This window comes from Podarcis muralis, chromosome 16 (genome assembly GCF_964188315.1).
Source record: "Podarcis muralis chromosome 16, rPodMur119.hap1.1, whole genome shotgun sequence".
NCBI lineage: Eukaryota > Metazoa > Chordata > Lepidosauria > Squamata > Lacertidae > Podarcis > Podarcis muralis.
In genome coordinates, this window is record NC_135670.1 from 19,124,019 (window position 1) to 19,146,278 (window position 22,260).

The 22,260-nt window shown below is 43.2% G+C and overlaps 2 protein-coding genes across 15 annotated transcripts in view; one reads left to right on the plus strand and one right to left on the minus strand.

Annotated features, from left to right (window-relative positions):
- Positions 1 to 22,260, minus strand: part of LOC114586219 (acylphosphatase-2-like) — a 33,517-nt gene that overhangs the window by 10,405 nt on the left and 852 nt on the right. For 2 of the 5 annotated variants that reach the window (XM_077920778.1, XM_028709348.2), the window contains exons 1-2: positions 22,115 to 22,253; positions 14,345 to 14,465 (exon numbers count right to left, since the gene is read on the minus strand). The gene's annotated coding sequence lies outside the window, so the exon portion shown is untranslated. Of the gene's footprint in view, positions 1 to 1,107; positions 1,209 to 10,169; positions 10,368 to 14,344; positions 14,466 to 22,114; positions 22,254 to 22,260 lie in introns of those variants that run through there. The other 3 variants (XM_028709349.2, XM_028709350.2, XM_028709352.2) reach the window with 3 other exon arrangements.
- On the plus strand, positions 1,030 to 21,252 carry TOP6BL (TOP6B like initiator of meiotic double strand breaks). Of its 10 annotated transcripts, none has more exons than XM_077920771.1 (15): positions 1,030 to 1,062; positions 3,281 to 3,425; positions 4,504 to 4,557; positions 5,917 to 6,017; positions 7,655 to 7,738; positions 9,591 to 9,646; positions 11,636 to 11,707; positions 13,098 to 13,289; positions 13,574 to 13,728; positions 15,124 to 15,261; positions 16,803 to 16,924; positions 17,152 to 17,262; positions 18,161 to 19,080; positions 20,258 to 20,526; positions 21,124 to 21,252. In XM_077920771.1, the coding sequence occupies exons 3-13, from the start codon at positions 4,548 to 4,550 to the stop codon at positions 18,275 to 18,277; spliced, it is 1,158 nt and encodes a 385-aa protein (XP_077776897.1). In that variant the 5' UTR covers positions 1,030 to 1,062; positions 3,281 to 3,425; positions 4,504 to 4,547; the 3' UTR covers positions 18,278 to 19,080; positions 20,258 to 20,526; positions 21,124 to 21,252. The 10 variants fall into 10 exon arrangements, with proteins under 10 accessions (XP_077776897.1, XP_077776898.1, XP_077776894.1 ...); XM_077920772.1 differs by having other exon boundaries at positions 1,041 to 1,062; positions 3,311 to 3,425; XM_077920768.1 differs by lacking the exon at positions 1,030 to 1,062 and adding an exon at positions 1,213 to 1,336 and having other exon boundaries at positions 3,311 to 3,425.

Here is a 22,260-nt window from a genome sequence, read left to right on the forward strand (position 1 = left end):
AATTTGAATAATGGGAATGTTGTAGGAGTGGGTAGGTGTGTTTAGCTGGGGTGGCCAAACTTTTTTCAGAGAGGGCCAGATTTGATGAAGTGAACATGCATGAGGGCCAACTAAAATGAAATATGAGTTTGGAGATAAAAGTGGCTGTGTACTAGGGGAGACAGAGGGCAGCTTCGATGAGCACAGACCCAGCAATCTGGAAATTGTATATAGGAAGACAGCCCGCTGGTGCAGAGGTTAAAATGCTGGACTTGGACTCAAGAGAGACTGCATTTCAAATCCCCACTTGGCCATGAAGCTCACAGGGTGACCTTGGGCCAGTCACTCGGTTTCAGCCTAACCTACCTCAAAGGGCTGTTGTGGGGATTAATTGAGGGGAACCAGGTAGGATGCCTCGAGCTCCTTGGAGAGAAAGGTGGGATATAAATGCAATCAATCAATCAATCTGGAGTGGGTGTTACTGAGATTGCTTGATCTGATGAGCTCCTGGGTGGGGGTGTCAGTCAATTCTTTTGAGGACAAAGCGTCTTTAAAGATATGGGGGGGGGGATCCGTTGAAGTCCCTTTTAACCAGGGTTTTGATTGATTGGACTGACATCCTACGTCCTTTTAAAATGTGGGGTGTTTTTTTGGTGGTGGTGGTGTGTTATTGGGTTGTTGTTTTTCTTTTGATTATATATTTTATGGTTTTTACCAGCATGAGTTTGACCAAACTGCGGGAGGCAGTGGAAGACAGGAGTGCCTAGCGTGCCCTGGTCCATGGGGTCACAAAGAGTCAGACACGACTAAACAACAACAACATTTTGATTTTGTTCTGTGAACTGCCCTGAGACCTCTGGGTATAGGGCAGTATATAAATTCAATAATATATAATATAAGGCTAGAGGTGGAACTAAAAGTGTGTTGCTGGAGTGGGGGGCGGAAATGTTCCTGAGAGAGACATAAAATGGAGATACTGTAATTATAACCGGGGAGCGTCACCTAAACTTAGCAATATCGAAGGACTGATCGATATAGGTAAAGAGGGTTATAGTGAGGGTTGAAAGCGAGTGGACGTGAAGGGTCAGTAAAGACTAATCATCATTACTATCATCATCGTTATTGTACCTGGAGGAGGAGGATGGGGGGGGGTTGAGGGAGAAAGGGGGTTTGAAGAGGGGGAAGGAACGGGTCTGGCTCTTGACTGAAAGAGGGAGGAGCCGGGGACGCGCTTGGCGAGGGCGCGCTTTCCTGTCCCCGAGTGGGGGGTTGGGGTTGGGATGGTGTCCAATTTTGCGCGGGAAAAGAGACGGCCGCGCGCCTAGCCATGGGGGACTTGGCGTTGGCAACTCGCACGGTGAGCGCGCGCCCCCTGGGATGGGGCGGGAAGGCGTTTCATGTGGTTGAAATGTGTGATGGATTCAAGTGAAAAAGGAAGGGGGGGGTTGACAGTAGTGAGCTATGAGGGGGCTAATTTTAACACACACTTACTCTCTCTGCCTTGCTAATTAACCCCCTCATAGCTCACAACTATAATAAGTATCACAAACACAGCCTCAAGATGTGTGAGGATGAGGATGGGGAGGTTGTTGAGGGTGCTGGGAACCAAGGAGGAGCAGGTGGGCTTGTAGGTGTGAGGGGGTGTTGGGATGGGGGGTGGGGAATGGGAGGCCTGGCCTGAGGTAGGAAGAAAAGGTGGCAAGCTGATAACATTGGGAGCAACAAGCTGACCTAAATTTTTGAGGTCAACTTGTGGCAGCTTGTGTGAGGGAAGGCAGAGGAAAGAACTGTGGAAGAAGGGGGCAGAAGTTTGGGGTCAGGGGTTTTCCTTGTTTGTTGAAATGTACATAACAGGCTTTCCCCACACATCTATGAGGTAGAAAAAGAAAAGCAAACATCACATCGTTTCAGGGATATACTGCATGGATAGGCACCAGGACTAAATAACAATGGAAACTATCCAGTTCCCTAAATTTCTGGCTGAAATCCACACCATACATTTAAAGCTTATCTGGTGCACATTTAACGCACGTGACTTTTTCCAAAGAAGGGCTTGGATTTAACTTTAACTTCATTTAATGTCTCAAATTCCCTTTCTGTAAAGTCTGGGTAGTATAACCTACATGGCCAAAGTGTTCTAGTGCTGAAGACCAAAACAGATAATCTGAACAGCATCTTTTAGTGGGGGAGACTACAATAATTGCATCTGAATACAATTTATTTTTATCTGACCTGTGAAGCAACATGGCCCAGAGTCAGCATTACTGTATATTATAGCCTCTATGCTTAATTGATGTACATGCTCTTATTCTACCCTCTAGTGGCCACTGAGAATACATGTATATTGCTCAGGGCCTTGTGGCTTTCAGGTTGAGGGAAACTTCTGTTGAGCAAAATCTTCAATGGTCAAAATTAAGCTAGGGTTTTTGTATATCATGTAGAGAAACATTAGGGGCTAAAACAAAGGCATTCAGTTGATGTGAGGCATTTTGGAAACCTCCCACCTGAGGGAAAAACTCTGTGAAGATATAATGATGCTGGCAGTGGTGCTGCCTGATACATTCTAATCCACTTTTTACCTTGCTGCCAGGGATTACAGAATCTAGGGCTGCTGGAGGAGAAAGGCTTTGCTATTCAGTATACTTTGCCAGTGTTTTCCCCAAACATTTTCTTCGCCTAGGACAGACAACATTTGTTGTTGCAAGCTGTTTTCTTCCAAAGGACTTTCTCCCTCCAGGTTTGCTGTGATTCCCCAGCCAAGATTTCAGAATTTACTCCTGGATTAAGAGCGCCTGATCCATTCAGCAGTTTCAGGGAGCAAAAGTAGAAAAAACCCCAGTAGCAGATATTTATTTCTAAGACTGATAACCTTTATATAGAACTGGTCTGGATGAGACCTCTATCCTAAAAATAAAACCTCCTTATATTTATTTCTGATTTTCAAACCTTTTAGTGAAAGAACTCTGCTTGGCAATTCAAAATAGACACAGTAAAAAAATCATACCATAATCCTTGGGATGAAAGAAAAGCTTTGAGTAACATTGGCATTCTAGAATTGTGTGATAGCAGTAAGAGAAATTGAATGCCGCCTTGGACCCAGAATTGCCTGTAATCCTACTGAAGCTTTTAGGGCATGACACCAGACCATCCCATTTCCAAGGCCAGGTGGTGGTTTCAATCCTGCCAGTGCTCAAATTAGTAGAACAGGATACTGTGTGTCCACACTCTTCTTTCAGGACAGAATTTGTGTATATGATTACATGTTTTATTGCATGTTTCACAAGGCTCTTTACAATTTCAGATTCTAGAATATCTATTTGTTCGCCTTCAGTATGCAAAGGAAGAACAGTCAGAAGGATTTTCCACATTAGAACGGATACTTGTAGTTTCAGTGGACATTGAAGATTCTTTCCAGCGTGTGCATCATTCCCACTGTACTACTACTAGTGAGTATAGTTTAAATGGTGCCTTCAGAAGGACTCTTACAATGTCTATATTTTACAGAAGGGTAAAAAAAGAAGGCAGGTGGAACTTGATAATGCCCTCATATTTACCAACTAGGAATAACCCACCCACCCAGGCAACCATTTTCAGGCCCTCTTGCCCTCTGCATGACTACCAATAGTTTGGATGACTGTTTCCAGCTTTCCCATTGTACTGTCATGTTACTCAGCAAGGTTAAACTGATTTGTGTTTTCATCACAGTGCCAGCCCAATACATTTTGCTGCTTGGAGCAAAGGATAAAATGTCACTCCCTCCTATTTCATACAAAAAAGCTGACTTGATTGGCAGTTAAATCTTACTAGAACACTGGCTACAGGTCTGCACTGTTCACTGTACAGTGGTACCTCAGGTTACAGATGCTTCAGGTTACAGACTCCACTAACCCGGAAATAGTACCTCGGATTAAGAACTTTGCTTCAGGATAAGAACAGAAATTGTGCGGTGGCAGCAGGAGGCCCCATTAGCTAATGTGGTACCTCAGGTTAAGAACAGTTTCAGGTTAAGAACGGACCTCCAGAACGAATTAAGTTCTTAACTCGAGGTACCACTGTACATGTAGGCAGGAAGCTAGCTTAAGAGGTGCAAGGCAGGCCACTTGACGCACATAGTCCTGTCCTCCCAGCACTTACCACTTGAGGTACTCACTCTCCCTCATGCTACAACCAGTCTTGAATCTCCTATTACTGCTGTTGTGAAGCAGATTTTACATACATTTTTGCTGTAATTGAGTTGTCACAGACCTTACTTTTTGCTGCCATTTAACTCTGACTTTTGCCTTTTCCCCTTGACACCTGATCACACTCCATGCATCAGATGAAGAGAGCTCTCATCCACAAAAGGTTATATGGCATAATAAAAACAAGTTAGCCTTTAAGGTGCCACAATACTATTTGGTGGTTTTGGTGCAATAGACTGCACGTCTGGAAGCTGTATTTTGATATGTCATTATTCATAGAAATTAACAGAAATCTGAAATAAAATACAGTAAATAAAAGTTGTCCATTGTTTGTTCCTTGCAGTTTCAGCAAAAGGTGACTTCTGCTACAAACCTCTCAGTGATCAGATGTGTAGAGGTAAATAGCCTTTCAGTTACCAATGTCTGAAGGTTCCAGATTGTGGCTGTAGATTTCCTGATCTTGGAGACAGCTCAGGCTTAAGGCTTGCATCCAATAATAATGTCCTAAGTTACAGGTAGCCTTAGAAGGCCCAGACAGTGCTTGAATTTATGGCAGGGGGAGGCAGGGGCAATCTCTTACCTTTTTTTGACATCTACTGTTTTTAGAAGACTACAGTGGGGCATGATTTGTCTGAAACGGGGTGATAGGAATCACAAGCTGGGCCTTGTGGAATCAGTTCAGGCCTGTCCTACCTTACTCCACATAATATAACCATGGCCTTAGGTAGGAAATTGTTCACATGCTATTCTAACATCAGTGTGGGAGAGTTTTAATGCCTAGTTGCTTTTCTTCCCATAATGAAGTTAGTTGGTGCCAGGTAATTTCACAGTTTCTGCGCAGCAAGAACAGCAGTGTTCCCCTGAGATTTATCTGTGTCTCCTCCTTCAGACTAATAAAACATGGTAAAGCTGTCCTAAATATAAACCTTGCTAGTTTCATTTTAGAGCCAGAGTTGGAAGAGACTAAAAAGGCCAGTCCTCATATGCCCAAAGACAGGACCACCCACCTCCCCTCCCTTGACCCATACAATCCTGACCACCACCCACAGAACAGTAACTTGGGATGCTTCAGGCAAGTGAGCAAAGCCACAGATTGCTATAAGCAATCAGTCAGACATAGGGATTCCCTCCTGAGTCCTAATATTGCAAATTCACCCAGCGCTTATTGGTCCAGACATAATACTGGCTCCCTTTTAAGCATAATTAAGAAGCCAACTGTGTGAATGTGTGCTCCATCCTCCCACCCATTCCCTTCACAAGACTGAATTCCCCCTGCCTATCTTTTTTGGGTGGCTATGTGTTCTACTTTGTAAGCCAGATAGTCTTCTGTAAAGGGCAGACCTTGGTTTGAAAGATTACCTAGTCAAAGTCCTGTTTAAAGATAAAGAGCGATAAGAAGGGAGAGGGGCTTTGAAATTACCCATCACCAGTTAGCTCCTGGAGAGCAGATTGACCACTGGTCACTAAATCTTCCCAAATATACTGTAGTGGTCATCTCCCTATGCCTTAAGCACCATTAAGGGAAAAGCCAGTACCAGTCTTATTCACTGTTAATGCTGGGTTCCTGTTAGCCAGCACCTGGAACCAACATTAAAAGGTCTGCACCATCCCCGAGTCATTGTAAGGAAGATGTATTGTGGACAGCTACATACAAACCTACGTTCCATGTCTTCTAACCATAGTTTCATCCAGAGAACAGGATTTATTTGCTGGCCTTACAATGTTTGTCTTACATTAGTAATTTTCCCTCCTGCAGAAATGAAAGATTTGCTGCCTTTATGCCAGAGCAAAGCCTTGAGTGGAAGGGGGTGTCCCCATGAATGTATAGACATCATGCCTTTTCAACTCTCCTTTGAGGTTAGACTCTTGTGTGGACTTGGACCTTAATTCTCAAACCTGGTGCAAATTATCCTGCAGAGCCTGGATGATACTTTAGGTTGTGCACATATTACCACCTTAAAACACAGCTAGGTTGTTCTTTTTCTCAATTTGGATCAAAACAGGATGGGGAAAAACACATCAAAATGCAGTATTTCATTAGAAACTGCAAGAAAGATATGGATTGTGGCTAATGACTTGTGTTCACTTCTTCCCAAACTAGCAGTTGGAACACACTAGATGCAGTGTAAATGGGAATGTGTACACAACGTGGACAACCCATGCAATGGCATTGGACATATCAATGCCAGCCCTGTGAACAATTATGAGGACATATTGGCCTGTCTGCAGTTTTGCTAGCTATAAATCTCTCTAAAATCCCTGCTGCTGCTTTTCCTCAAACACTGATGCCCTATAAGATCTGGCCTGCAATATTTCAATTAGATTTCCTGTGAGGCCTCTGGTTAGAAATGTACTGCAACTGCATCTAACAGCAAGGTGTTATATCTTTCCATGTAACAATGAAAGCTTCATAGCTCTTTGCTGTAAGATCAAGCCCCCAGAGGGTTTGCTAGTTCTTTTTTTTGGGGGGGGGGTTCCTTTTTTTCCGCAAATGCCTGAACTTGAAAGTTGTCTCCAGTTTTATTACTAATAGTTGCTTGCAAATAAATATGTTACCTCTGTTCCTGCAGAGGACTGAGGGCCAAACTAGAGGTGATGTTAACTGTTTTGTTTTGTTTTTTTAACAACCATAGTCTAAGTCCATGTTTTCATTTCTAAGAGTCTTGGGCCTCTGAACTCACATCTCCAAAAGCCTCTGGCTTTTATGGTGCCAGTCTTCACAACTGTGAGAGGGTGGCAATCTGCAGCTGTCCCTTTTTCATGTACTGTATTTTGGCCTCTTGCCTTCTCTTCAGAGAGATGTTTAGGTGGGACAGCTTTGTAGACCAGCCCTACTTATCTGCCCTACAAAACTGAAACCTGCTCCAAAACTGCCGTTGCTGTCACAGTGTTTTCTAGAACATATGTACAGTAAAATATAGATGCCTAAAATCCACAGAAAACTGCTGGGAGGCAGGGAGTTATTCCTGCACCACCACCATAAATGAAAAGCACATTAGTTCTTCTGGTACAACTATCCCTGAAGTTAAAGTCAGTGGCCTGATTTTTCTTTACAGCATAATGACAGGTTCAAGGACCTAGATTCCAATTTGAACTAGTGAGTGAAGAAAATCCCCTTGCACGGTCTCTCTTATGTAAGGGAGTGGGTTGTGCCATGTGCAAACAGATGTATTAAAAATTTATTGGTTCCCACATTTCACAAAAGAGACAGTAAGAGGAAACGGGAGTCTTGTTTGTTTGAAATATAAAGTGCTGCACTTCACAGGTCCTGGCTGGCTTAAAGTGCTTTACAGTAACAAAGAAAGAATTGCATGCCTTCTCCTTTCCCTCACCAGTGTTTTCAGTCTCTAAATTGAAACTGAGGATTTGATGGCCACGCAAAGCGGTGACGTGAAATAAATTGAGATCTTTGGTAGCTTACGGAATAAAATACTGCTTTAAGGCAAAGTTTTTGGAAAGGGGCTCTTAACATGGTGCATCTTGTGGCTTTTCAGCTTGATGAGAAATCTGGAGCTATTGAGGAGGACTGTTTGGCATTGAAGCAATTCATCCACCGGATCAGCCTTACACACACAACAGTAAGATTCCACTTCTGCATTTGGTTTTGTAGAATATCATTCCATCTGAAGCCTCCTCAGGACTAGTTTGTTGAAAACAGGGGTGCTAAGTTGGGGGGTTAGGAAGATGTTCAAGGAGCTGAATAAGAGGATAGTTCTCATTCTTGACCTTTGAAGCAGTCCAGGTGCTAGACCAGGGGTCAGCAAATTTTTTTAGCAGGGAGCTGGTCCACTGTCCCTCAGACCTTGTGGGGGGCCGGACTATATTTTTTTTTGGGAAATGAACGAATTCCTATGCCCCACAAATAACCCAGAGATGCATTTTAAATAAAAGAGCACATTCTATTCATGTGAAAACACACATTGATTTCCAGACTGTCCACAGGCCGGATTTAGAAGGCAATTGGGCCAGATCTGGCCCCCAGGCCTTAGTTTGCCCACCCGTGTGCTAGGACCCCCCCCCCGATGTTGTTTGACTTGATTTTATTAATTTTATTTTCATACAAGGGAGGAAATGCATATTTTGCAGTTCTTATACAATATGAAGAATGCCAACATGGGGCCAGGTGTGTACACACATTGTGTCTAAAGGTATTTAAAAGGGAATGAGATTAAATGGGTTTAGTGCCTGCCACATCTGCCATGCTTCATTGGTTGCTGGCAGAGCTAGGGCGTGAAGTGGACAGAACTAGGCATGCACACAGCCATTGTCTGCATGTAAACCTATTGTTTACTCTGGGTTTCATGCAAAGTTTACTCTGCATTTCTTGAGGAGTGATTGCTTAATGACAGCATGACAATAAGCACAGGTGCAAAGTTAATTGGAATATATGAGGGCTGTAGGTTGATTGACGAAAGAACAGGCAGGAAGGGGAGAGACATAGCTAGTACTTCAGTATTACTCCCAGCCCCCAGTCAACACACCACCTAGACACTGAAAACAAATGTGCACTAGCCAAAGTGTGTTTTGTAAAAGTAGAGATTGTTGGGGATGAGAACCTCATGGAAGCCATATCTCCAACTCAGAAGCCATGCCTCCCAATGTCAGGATTGAGGACTAACATAGCACTTTCTGAGAGGTATTTTCCCTTCAGCCCACCCACTATGCTGCAGGAAAGACGGGGGGGGGGGGATTAAACTCTTGGACGTAGGTCATACTGCAGGATGCAAAATTGCTTTGTATTTCGTATGGCTCACCTGTACTTAGTTATAGCTATAAATATATTGATTACTGTGGGGATCCCATCTCTTCTTACCCAGTCTTACAGGCAAAGGCTGTAGCTCAGTATACTATGCATGCAAAAGTTCCCAGGTTCAGTCCCTGCCATCTTCTGGTGGGGCTGGGAAAGGCTTCTGTCTGAGACCTTGGAGAGCTACTGACAGACAGTGTAGATGAGGGATGGTTAACATTTTCCAGGGATTGACAGGTGGCAAACCCTCTGGAGCCACATGTCAAAGTGTCCATGGCTGAAGTGCAAAAGTGAGTGGGTGAAGTGCAAAGGTTGGGCATGGTAGAAGCCAGTATTTCTTGCCGTTACAATTTTTATTTTTTATTTTTCACCACTTATTCATTTCCCCTTGTTTCTTATGAACTTCCATCACAGCCCCCATATTCCTTATTAATTTTCACTCCTTCTCTACTAAAACATTGTGCTTTTTACCTGGCTTACCATGGGCCCTGCAGTCTCTCAGCACTTCTACATCCTAGCACAGATCAGGATGCAGATCTTCCCTGCCCATCCCCTCCATCAGATGACACAAGAGGCAAAACTGAGCTTAGATGGACCCATTGTCTGTCTTGATAGAAAGCCACTTCCTATGTTTCTTTGCTGTTTTGAGTCTAACTTGAATTCTCTACTGCTCTGCTCTGTAGGTAAAATTTCATTATTGTGTAAAAGTGAACGGCTCAATCTCTGCTGAGACCTATAAGTGAGTAAATGTTTCCACCACGAAGTAATATTGATAGCTGTAAAAGGATTATAAGGTTCAGTTGTTCTGCCAGTTGACATGAAACAATAGTTATCATGCCTGCTGAAAAGGGGGGGAAAGAACCCAGCCCCTGGCCGGGCAACAAGAGAGCTGAGGCATGCCTTTTCTCGATAGGTGTGGCAGATGCCTGAAACACCTGCTATCCATGACTGAGTTAACCATGACCCTGTATAGCATAATCATTGTATGATACTACAAGGGACCTGAACTTCCACCTCCCCCAAAATAAAAACAATATTGCCGTGCATCCTTTACCTGCTAGCAGGGCAGCTCCTGCTCAGGGTTGCAACCCAAACATGTATCCTGAGGTACTTGGGGCTTTCTTTCATCTGCATAAGTCCAAACTGCTAAACCTAGATGTCTTTATTGTCTTTTGTTGTCACTTCAAAAGCCAACAGGCACACTTCAATCTCAAATGTATATATGGTTTCTAAACTAAACATTTTAGGGCCAACGTACTTACAGGTTTTCCTTGAGAACAGGAGAGATTGTGAGAGTCTCTGTCAATCTCATTTGGTCTGCAGAATTGCCCGTGTTGAATTCTGCAGGCAGGTCTGTCCTGGTGGCTTTGCTGTCAGTTCCTACTCAGTGTGTGCCAAGAACAAAGGATGTCCTGTTCTCCTTTCAATGGCTTCAGAAGAGTCTGAAATTTCACTGCCCTGAATAAGTTGCCAATGATTTGGCACTTGGCAGTGTGGCCTGTGTTAGGCTGAACAGGCTCTTATTTAACATTAAGGCTGTGTGCGCACTCCTGTTTACTCTGCATCCAATGTGCACCTGCTGCTGGTTTGTCAAGTGTGCACACAATGTTAGCCACAATCCGTAACTATCCTGTCATTTCTTAAGAATACTGCATTTTTATGTGTTCTCCTCCACACCAGCTTTGATCTGAATTGAGAAAAAGAATGACCTAGCAACATTTTAAGGCAACAATATGTACATAGCCATGCACATAGTCTTGCAGCTCTAAAGCCCAATCTCATTTTTCGTGTAAAAAGTGGGGCAGGGGGGGAAGATGGATAGTACTGCCCAGACTTCCTTTATCTTAAATTGTTTGTGTTAGCATTTTTGTTCCTAATCTCAAAACATAATCTTCATCTCGCTTTTATCAATACCTTTAAAATCTCATACACCATTTTGTTGAATATAAAGGACAAAGGAAGAGTTGTTTTGATTCTCTATTTTAGCTTAAAAAGAAAAGGTCCATAAGAAAAAACTGCAGAATCCACATTTTACAGATACTTTTGGATTTTTCTATGTCTTGCCTGCAGGTCAGAGTGTTTTCAGTAGTGCATTTAGTTAGCTCCTTTTCAGGGAGGAGTTGTTATTCCCTTTTGGCAAGTGGCTATCAGCAGTGAAGTTGTAAGCATTTACACCCCAGTGTAATTTGTATGTTAAAGGTCCTGAAACTGTCAGAGGAGTCTGAACAGCGTTAGTAAATTATCTTGCACTCTCTATAACTGAAAGCTAATGAACTTCCCAATCCTGGGAGAATCTGAAAAGCAAAGCAAACCCGCTGCTGCTGTTTCATTTCTCTTCAGTGCCCTAAATGGTAGCACTCTATTCTGTGACATGTTGTTGTAGGTCCCACTCATTTATATTATTTATCTCCATTTGTCTCTCTCTTTCTCCTTCAAAAGATGGATATGGTGTCCAGGTCCAAGCTATTATCCCTAAAGTTCAAGTGCCTTAAAGTTCTTGAAAATTGACTGGCCCAGTCATATAACTTGGTCGTGCTGCAGCATATTCTATGTTGCTCCTTTTAGAATGGTGTGCAGTGCCAATTGAAAATTGTGAGCATTGGTTGCTAAGGAAAGGGTGTAGAAGGGGGTCTTGTTTATTTTTTTTTATTGGTGTTCTGTTTCATGATAAAACAAAACAAAACAAATGCAGTAATTGTTCAAAATATATATTCCTTCTGCTGTCTAGCACAGAGAGGGGAGCTGCCACATGTTTGCCAGGTGGGACAAGACTACTGAGTGAAGGGAGTCATTTTGTGAGGTGAGGTGAGGAGTTGGAGGAAGGGGTCTCTACTGCAGGCACTAAGTTAGCAGTTACTGTTGAGCACTAATAATGGAGATGGGATTCAGGGACACTAGTGGAATGTTTGGGATTGTATGAGGCATGATGAAAAGATTAAAAGGGGGCAGAATGTTATTCTTCCTGTTTTACAAAACTGGAGCCAAAAGATTTTGGGCACAATGGACTGGAAGTTCTTTTGTACAAGCCGTGTGTCAGTTTACAGGAACTCTACTAGAGCACTGTTGTAGGTGACCTTAGTAAGTTTCCATTGCTGGCCGAATTTGAATTTAGGATGAATGCCAGACATTGAGAGGGTTAAGCAATGCTGCTGCAGGGTGAAGGAGTCTGGGCGCCAGAATATTTCCTTCATCTCCTTAATCTTCTGGTCACAAAGCCCTGCTTTAGGCACCTCAGTTATTTGCTTGCAAAAATACTGGCTGAGATGTTTTTTTAAAAAGAAGTAGAAGAGAACACCTTATCTCATAAGCAGTCTGTGTTGCCATCTGGTGGACATGGGAGCAGAGAGCTGGATGTGTAGTAAGGATCCCTGGCTTTTGTCAAACAAGCACCTTAGAAAAACCAAAGCTAGCCGCCAAGTGGGACCTGTCATAGGCACCTACGAGACAGTTCCACATACCCACAACTCCCTAAATAAGTATGAAGATGGAATGTCTTCAGATGCCCTCCAGGTGGCCATGGAAAATTAAGGGACTTTGAGTGGATAATTGTGGGGGAGGGCGCCATGGCAGGCTGGATGGCTTGAAACCCTAGACAGAAGGATTCCCATTAGAAAACAAGGATACACTGCAACATTTTGTTGCAGGCTACACTTCTCTTACTTACTGTAAGAGATTTCCACCATGCTATGCTACACAAAGTGGTGTGTGTATACAACTTAGCCTGTGGCAAAAAGAAGGTGCTATGCAATCCCATGTATGTTTGCTCAAAAACAAATTAGTGTTCTAATGAAATTTATGTGAGTCTGTGTAACTTGAGCAAATTATAACCAGTCATAAAATGTGGGTTTTTCCCCCTGATTGCATAATTTGAATTTGTTTAGCTCACAGATGTGACAAACCTAATAGAGTGCTGATTGATACAAAAGTATCTGAACTGTCAACGCAGTACAGGTCTGTTAGCTGCAGGTGGATGTCAGATGTGGCCTGAAAACACTATGGTTTAGCCCTGCCTTCTTCAAGCTGGTGCCCTCCATGCTGGCTGGGGCTGATGGGAGTTGCAGTCCAAAACACCTGAGGGACACTAGGTTGGAGAAAGCTGGTTTAGCCCATGGCCAGTCTTGCCTTCCTCCTGCTATTTCCTTGTTTTCTTCCTAAACCCCTTTATCCCTTTCTTTTGTGTGTATGACCAGATCAGCAGCCAGGGATGTGCCTTCATCTTGTGACAAAATCCACCCCATGACTGGTGAGCCAATTTGCCTCTTAATTCCAGATGAGGTAGCTGAAAGAGGCTTCAGTGGAGAGCTAAGGCTCATGCCTGTTGTCTCCCTGTGTCCCTGCCAGAAACCATACCCTAACAAGCCAGCACAAATAGCTGCTGTCTCTGTATCCTTTGCTGTGATCAGTGAGTGGAAGGTCAAAGTGGATCTATATGGAGTAAGGTTTACTGTTTGCAGGTCTACTGTAACATAGGTGTAGCTGCCCCCCCCCATCAAGTAAAACAATAGAAATACTTAACTAACTGACCAATCATGTTGGTTCTGCCCCCCCCCCCCCCGCAACAAAAGTCCTGCCCGCCCTAACCAAGTCCTGCTTCCTGGCTACGCCCATGTACTGTGATATCAATACCACCATTCATTTGCTGATTTTTTTCCCTTAGCTAGTAATATATCTTTCTTTATGACCCAGCAGGTCTGCCTGTATTGTTCTCCACAAAGGAAGCATCATGTTCTTTTTTTAAAGATCCTTCATGTCTAATAACATGGGAGAAATATGGCTATCAGGCAACACTGAATTCAGATCCCCATTGGGAAGAAGGTAAAGGTGATATATTTGTCATTTGCACAACTACTTGTGCCCAGTGTGAACATGAAAAATATATGCTATCCATGTAAATTCTTGGGGGAGTCTCATGAACTCCTGGGACTGAAAGCAGAAATATTTTGTATATTGTATTTTCAGTGCAAATAACAACTTTCCTAATTACCCTAATTAACTCCATAACTTAGGGTTGCCAGCAACTCATGCATAGAAGTAACAAGTAAGAAAAGAAAAATGTTCTGGTGGTATCTGGTGAACAGAAATAGCCAATGCAAGTTGTTTTTTTTAATGAAATGCAAGAGAGAAGGAGGGATTATTTGGCTAGAATGAAAGAAATTAAGCAGAAGGTTGATGGGATATCATCACTGGTTTAGGAAGAACATATGGATATTTGCATGGAAAAGCGTGATTGGACAGTATTTGGGAATAATAGAATTGTAGAGCTGGAATGGACCCTGAGGGATAATCACACAGGACTGAACAAGCATTCATGCTTGGTGAAAACTCATGCAACAACACATTTGGTGGTGGGGAAACTAGGGACCATGCAAGGAAGCATGCGACCAATATAACATGTAGTTAGGTCTCTAGGTATAGGTGAGAGAAATGAGTGGCTCACCTAAAGCCATCCACTGAGCTTCACAGCTTGAGGTTGGAATCTGTGTCTTCTGCATTCAAACTTAACACACTGCTTCTTGGTCAGTGGAGGAGTGGAACACAGAGGCAAGGGTTAAGTCCTCCTGGAGGCAGAGTAAAAAAAATTCAGTGGCCAGCTGGAGCAGGAAGTAACTTTCCACTGACTTTTGGTTTGTGATACAGCTTGACCATAAGAGGCCAGCCACTTTCTTTAAACTGTAAACAACTTGAAACATATAACAGAACAGGTTAGAGGGACAGGAGGGTGGTCTCCCTCCTGCAGATAGCATTAAAAAAACCTGCCTTGATGATTCACTTGGGCTTTGACTATACAGTACAGTATGACATCCGTCCTCACGGGACTATTCCAGGATGAGGTGGGACTTGAGGGCTTGTCAAATGGCCCTGCGCTCCAGCCTCCTTTTAAAAAGAGATGCTGGCCCTACTTGATTTTTTTTATAGCTTTGCAATACAAATCTAAATAATTTTTTAAAAAATTATTGCACAATCATTATATGCAGGTGGACATAAGTACAAAGGTGGAATGTCTTCATTTGCCCTCAAAGTGCCTTCAAATCTGCCATCTTGCACAGCAGGGGTGTTAAACTAAAGAGTTTCAAAACAAAAAGATAGGTATTTTAAAAACTGGGGGTGAAGCACATACTGGGGAATTAGTTTACCTGACACCATCCAATTGCTTTGATACAGTCATTCATCCTTGGTGCTATCTATATATGCCATGTGATGTGTTCTGTCTCTTAGATACTGCAAAACCTGATATCAGATACAAGCTTCATGCCAGCCACCAACAGGACTCAGATGCTCAGGAACAAACGCTACTGCTCTTCCTCTTTCTCAGCTACTCAGATCAGTTTAATGACAAGACAGTCTATAATTTCTGTACATGCTGCTATTTATTTATATTTCTACCTTATTCTGGGGAGTGTAATAGAATAATGTACCATATGAGTTTTGGAATGATCTGCCATCTGAAGACTGGCCAGAGATGATGAATTATTTAAACTGAGATTTAGGGTCATGTTTACCCCACACTAAAAATACAAATTCTGTGTGGATGTGGTTTTTAGAACATTTAGTGGGGCCTCACAGCTATTGTCTTTAGAAACAAAGCAAATAATAATAATAATTACTATTATTATTTATATACTGCCCTTCTTTCTGAAAAGCCCAGGGCGGCAGACAAAATGCAAATTGCCAGGGCGGGGGAAAGTGGTTTAGAGACCATTTCCCTCAAATAACTGCCCAGTTAAAGAACAATTTGCAACATTGGCTGTGAGCAGAAGGGCATGCACACAGATTCAGAATCCAGGGCATTGGAGAAGCAGAGCCAAAACAAGTGTATGCACTCTTTTAGCTTTTCACTGCTTTTGGCCCTTTACGTGCTCGGATCCTAGAACAGATACTCGTCAATTGTTCTGGATTCCTTACTATGCATCATTATACAATTCTCAACATGTAATCCCCTACTTGTTTTTTCATGGTTTAATAAAGCAGTCTTTCATATTTGAAGAGGATACTGTCTTTGCTATGAAAGTTTCTGCTTTGGGGGATTTGCTGAGAGGAACAGCTCCAGCTAGGTAAAGCTGCCTAGTTTAGCTACTTCTGACTTATTTTTATCAAGCACAGCACTTAACAGTTATATTTTTAATAAACACAAGGAACCTGCATGTTTCCCCTGAGGATGGAGACAGATCTGAGCAGTGCTTTCCCCCCTAAAAATGTTTAGGGGTATTCTAATTTTCCTACTCATATTGAAATACTGCCCCTCAATGAGGCAAAACTTAAGATTCACAAAATGTTTAGGTGTATGCACACCCCTGCGTCCCGTCCCCCCAAAATAGCACTGGATCTGAGTAACAGCTGCCCACCCAGAGATGGGGAATCAGTTTTTGTTTCTCCTCAAAGGTGACTTGGTGCAACCTAAAACCTGCAGAACTTTGTTTGCTGCCTCCTCCTCCATTGCAACCTAAGGCTCTTAAAAGATGCAGACCCCCCTCCCCCAGCACTCTGATGAAGAGTTCTGGAGAACTCAGAAGCTTGCACACTATTTTGTGACATTTTAGTTGGCCTAACAAAGACATTGCCCTTATAGGTATTTTGGAAGTCCAACCTTTTCATTTGCTAAGTATTCCTACATTCAAACAGTATAAAGCTCATGAGTAAAAGGTTGGTCCCTATCTGACATCCTGTTTCCTGGTTCTTCTCTAGAGGGCCAGTCAGGTCGATTTGTCTCTATATCAAAAAGTGTATTTGTTTCTTTAAAACATACCTTACTGTGATCTCTGAGGTTTTGGTACATTCCTCTTGTACTAATTTTTGCGTATAATATTTGCAGCTTGACCACTTGGCATCCACTGCCCTTTACCTAGATTTAATCCTTAATTTAATCCTTTGTCATTTTCACTCTTTGTGTGATGCAGGGGACCGGCAAGTGATCCTATCACATCTCTCTCCTATCCTGTTGTGCAGCAAACAAGCTGTGAAAGGCTGCATCCAAGGAGTGGTCAGTAGGATCCTGGAGCAGCATTACAAAGTGTCCCGGGTGAGAGTTCACTGCAGAAGACAAGGACCACTGAGGCTAAGAGTTGTGGTGAGGGGCATGGGGCAGAGAGTAGGGGATCTTCAAATTCTTGTCACAGATCTCTCTCTGGAGAAGTGGTATGATATCCAGTGCTGACAGTGAGTCGGGACAGGATAGGGAAATCTTGCTCTGATTTTTATATGCTGTAAGACACCCAAATGCCATGCAATGCTCTTGGGTCTTCACAGGAACAGCAGAAACTGGCACAGTCTTTGCCCATCATGGCAGGTGCCATTTCAAGTATAGTTTCAAGCAGCACTGACAGTGAGTTCAGAAGGAAATGCCTCCAGTCTTTGCAGGTATGGCCAGAGTGATTTATGTTACAGGTACCGTTACAATGCGCCTCTTCCACCAAGCTTTTTTTTTGGGGGGGGGGGAGAGGTCTGGATGAATTTTATGAGTTTCCCCTTGTGGAACTGTTGTTTTATTATGTTTTTGTATTGTCTGTAATATATAGCTTATTAAGTTTGTCCTTGTTTTGTTTCCACATACTGTCCTATAACTAAGGTGAAGGCCGGTATATTCATAATAAAATAAATGTCACTGAGCCGTTGGAATTGGTGGTGTAACAACTGTGCAAATAAGCATAGAATAAGGAAGTGAGATTTTCAAGGTTTATGCCTTGAACTTACTATAGAAAGGCATATGTGGAAGAAGAGGGAAGTGAACGGATGAATTGAACAAACACATGTTCAAGCTATACTGCTCAGAGTTAAAATACAATCTGAGAGGAGGAAGAAGTGGTTAGCACATCAAAAGGCAATGAGAAGCTGGTTGGTGTAGTGGTTACAGTGTTGTTCCTTGACTGGGAGACCTGGATACAAATCCTCATTGTGCCTAGTCACTCTCTCTATCAGCCTCACCTCCTTCCCAGGGTTGTTAATATAAGATGGTGCAGTGGGGGAGGGGTGTGTTGTAGAGGAAATCATGTATACTGTACTGCCTTGAGCTCCTGGGAGGAAAGGTAGGAAATAAATGTAATGAATAAGTGAATAAAGTTAAATTATGCATGCTTCCAGATTACTCCATTTAAGTGAGTCCATTTTATCTTGTGAACTGCCCTGAGATCTTTTGATAAAGGGCAATATATAAATCTAATGAATAATAATAAAGTGACATGCTCACTTCCTCCCTCGTGGAGAGTAAAAGCTACAACTGTTTCTCTCTTTCCCTGTGTTTATATTTATTTATCTGTAGGTTGCAGATACCCAGGAGTTCCAAGTGACCATCAAAGATACCTTCAACAAAGTCATTCTTAACCAGTGGAAATGTAGCAGTGCATGTGACGCCAGAAGGGCAAGTTTCTCTGTTTAAGTGTGTTTGCTGGCCATCCTTAGTTCCTTGTGCTATCTCCATCCATCTTCTGTTCAAAACAGCCCTAGTTGCAACTATTAGCAACAAAGAGTTAATCTTCCACCAAAATATCTATTCTAGAATCCAGTTCAGATCTCAGTCTAGCCTATTTTGTGGAGAAATATCTTATAACGATGACTGCTGACAGGTGCACCACGTTGCCCCCAACGACAGAGGGTGCCTGGGGTGTGCTTATTGAAAATTTGTGAGTGCCTGGGCCCCCGTGGCCCTGCATAGATGGCACCTATGTCTGCTGATGGGCTTGGGCTCTCAGTTCAGCCTTGGACTCACAGTGGGCTTGGCAAATCAATAATTTGAGCCTCATTTGTCCTTCCTATAAAAGGGGTATAATAATAGTGACTGATTTCATGAAGATACATGTGACTAGATGAAATGTCTTCTCAGGTCAGGCCTGCAGAGTGAATTTGCTGAGAGAGTTCTAGTACTGTTGATCTAACACCTCCCTTACATTATTGACTCTCCTTCCTTGGAGGTTTTTAAGCAGAGGTTGAATGGCCACCTGTCATGTATGCTTTGGCTGAGATTCCTGCATTGCAGGGGGTTGGACTAGATGACCCTTGGGTCCCTTCCAACTCTTAAGACTCTATGATCTATTGTGTGTCCCTTTCTTCTTTTGCAGCCATTGCCTAAAAACGATGAGGCAGGAGTAGGGCTGCTTAGTGCAGACCTTCCTTTACCCACCATTCACCAGAAGTTATTGGGCTCGAACTTCAGTTCTGCACAGCTGGAGCAAGGAGGAAAAGGTACATCAGAAAAGTGTGTGCATGAAGTCAAGACAGAGATCCAGTTTGTTGTACATTTTTGGAACGCTTGTTTTATCAGATATACTTAATGTAATTAGGAGAGAGAGAGAAAGGCAGGGCAGAGATCCTGGAGTTTAGATGATGAGAGCCACTGCCCCTCCCTATGCTGCTGCAGGTTTCCCTATAGGCCTTGGACACACACAAAAAATCAGTAGTGGCTCCTTAACAATCTGCAGCTCATTTAGTGAGTTATTTTCAGCAGTAATTACATTATATAATGCTCAAAACACAGTCCTAGCACCAGCTGGTTCTTGTGATGTTGAGAATGAAATGTCTTCAGGTCCTTTTGAAGTAGGATTTTGAAGGGATCAAAGGTGTGGAATATTAACCTTTAGTCTCCTTGTCTGTCTGAATTATATGGAGCTCTGTTATATGTAGTATCTGGACTCCTGATTAAACCTATGAGAAACATCGCATCAGCTAGTCACCTGCCGTACTTTGGCTCCCAAGGCATTCAGATGAGACAACTGAAAGCCAGGGTTGAAGCTGATTATCTTAGGAACAGACTATGCTTGGTGGAGACCAGGGTGTATTTATAATTTGGGTGTACTTGGGGTGGCTAAGGTGGATTGTACAGTCATTTCTTCACCTTTCAGTAGATGAAGCTATTGGGTTACAATGTAAACAAGAAATTATCCAGTTGAAGAAAGGGCATTAGTGGGTGGCCCCCGTTTATTAATAAAATTTTAAGTCAACTTTTGACTTGCCAGGAACCTTCGAAGCAGCAATACAGCCATCACAAGATAATTCAAAGCAGCATAGAAATAGTAAGAATATTTAAAGTAACACTAGCAAGTCTGTAGAAAAATCAAAAGAGAACAATTCCATCTAAGGCAAAGGGACTGTGAAGGCTGCGAAGGCAAATCTGGGTTTAGAAGGCAAAGAAATCCAGAACAGACCCTCACCAGATGCTCTAAGTGAATTTTGCATGTGTGTGACATGAGATTAATTAAAGAATGAGAGAAGCATAATGGTAGTTCTGTTTGGTTGATCTGAGCTTTTGTGTTGTTTCAGCATTGTTAATTGCACCTGTACATGTTTGTGGTTCACAAATTATACTTGAGTGTGTGGCTTCATGAACACCAAGGGTGTCCTGCCCTGGTTTTATGTTCTGCAGGATTTCTGTTTGTCAATTCAGACTGTGGTGGAATGAGCAAAAAAGGAAGCAGGAAGATCCATGTGGAGGATTCAGGAGACCCACATGTCACTGGGGTGGCTAAAAGCAAGGAAAAGAACAAGAGTCTGTTAGCAGAATCAGGCACCTCTTCAAGCTCTTTCTTCTCCTATCCAACTAAAATTGGGTGTGGTGCTCTCCAAGATAAAAGCCGGGTGGTGTCTGCAGGTCCTTCAGTGAAGAAAATCCGAAGCAATGAAAATCTATGGCAGGTTTGTCAAGAAATATTGCACCATGAAACCAAAGCAGAATGAAAAGGCCCATCCCAATTCCAGTTAATAACCAAAAGAAAGCAGTGTAGGGAGTAGGTGCCACTAGTCATATGATTAATTGCCAAAGATCCCCAATACGTTGTCAGAGGAGCACCAGTGAGTTCTATCAACCTATCTGCAAAACAAGGCCAAGAGTGGAGAAGCAGTATTCACAGCTGTTTTGCAAGGCATTTTGAGAGGCCCTTTCCACTTTTCAAAACTGGGTAAATACAGATCTTCAATGGAATCAGTTTCAACAACTCTTAGTTGTCAAAACCTGTTTTTAACATGTAATGTAAAAAATGTACAAAATATTCTGGAAAGGCTGGGAAAATAAGAACGATTTCAATGGGGAATCAAAGGGCATGATATCTAGCACCAAGCAAGGCTCTCTGGTCCTGCATTTAACAATACTAGTTCCCTGGCCCACCACCCACCTAACTTCAGAGTGTGGGAACTCAGAGGGACTCTGAACATAATATTAGGACAGGCTTCTGTGTAAATCTGAAAATAGTCTTCTCTCTGATGTTCTTATTTGATTTCACTTTTGTATTACAGGATGATCACTTTTGGAAACAAGAGGTCTCAAACTTGGCCAAGTGGACATCCTGAAATGGTTGCAGCCTGAGGACATTGTATTTCTGCATTCTGGAATTTCTGTGCAGGCCAATAAAAGGGGGGGAATCATTGATGGTCTCACTTCCCTTCTATTACAAAGATGAATTGGAGAGCAAATATGTAACCTTGGCAAATAAATATCCACCACTACTGCTGGACCCAAGAAAAGTGAAATCTCCCACCTGCCTAATTTTGGAGAGAGACACCAGTTCACTGGAGTGCAGAATCCTGAAAAATTATTGGCAGGCATGTCCTGAGGAAAAGCATTGTCAAAGAGCATGCACACAAGAGCATACAACCACCAGAAGTGCAGGGCAGGAATGTAGTTTGTGAAGGCAGGTTCCATATTTGCCAGAGGAAAAGGGGTGAGGTGGAGAAATTTGCAATGATATTCTGGGCAGGAAAGCTCTGAGAGACAGGGAGAGGCGCAGAGCAGAACAGTTTGGGGACTTTTGCCCTTACCAAAGAAGCATGAGTTTAGGAGGAAAGTTTCAAAAGAAATACACAGAAAATTATGGGGAGCCTTTTTTGTTGTTCTTCAAAAAGTGAGGGGAGCTCCTGCCTTTCGTAGCTGGATGACAGACAGAAATTCAGTAGGTGAAGCTCTCCTCACAATTGTGCATTTGCTGATTGTCTTCCAATTAGTAAAAAGAAATGGTGGCTCCCCTCTTCCTAGGAAGAGAAGTTGGGCGAATGAATACAGTACTGGAAAACAAAACCATTCCGCTTATCGACTTGGGGCTTGAAGTGGGGGGGTGGGTACCAGTCTGTTCGCAGCGGGGAAATGGGGGGGGGGGGAGAGCGCGGTGCAACCGCTGCAATGTGGGGAGGGGGTGGAGCTTGCCGTGGGAAACGCTTGCAAGCCGCTAAGTGGGCGGTGGGTGGAGCCCCCGCCCCGGCGCCCCCGCCTTGCCCCGGCTGGGGGTCTTACCGTCGCACTTGCTTGGCGGGCTGGGCCCGCTCCCTTGCCCTTGGCTGCGCCGCCCGCTCAGCTGGCTTCCTCTTCCGCGGCCTGGAGGCGGAGGCTCCTCCACGCGGCCCAGCCTGCCTTGCCTGGGCAGCCGGGCTGTTCTGATC

Bases quoted from the DNA above. Each gene is read 5' to 3' on its own strand.
- TOP6BL (XM_077920765.1), top strand. From the start codon at position 1,551: ATGAGGATGGGGAGGTTGTTGAGGGTGCTGGGAACCAAGGAGGAGCAG. The intron at 3,426-4,503 runs GTGAGTATAGTT...TGTTCCTTGCAG, and splicing joins TTCCCACTGTACTACTACTA to TTTCAGCAAAAGGTGACTTC. The intron at 16,925-17,151 runs GTGAGAGTTCAC...GGGTCTTCACAG, and splicing joins AGCATTACAAAGTGTCCCGG to GAACAGCAGAAACTGGCACA.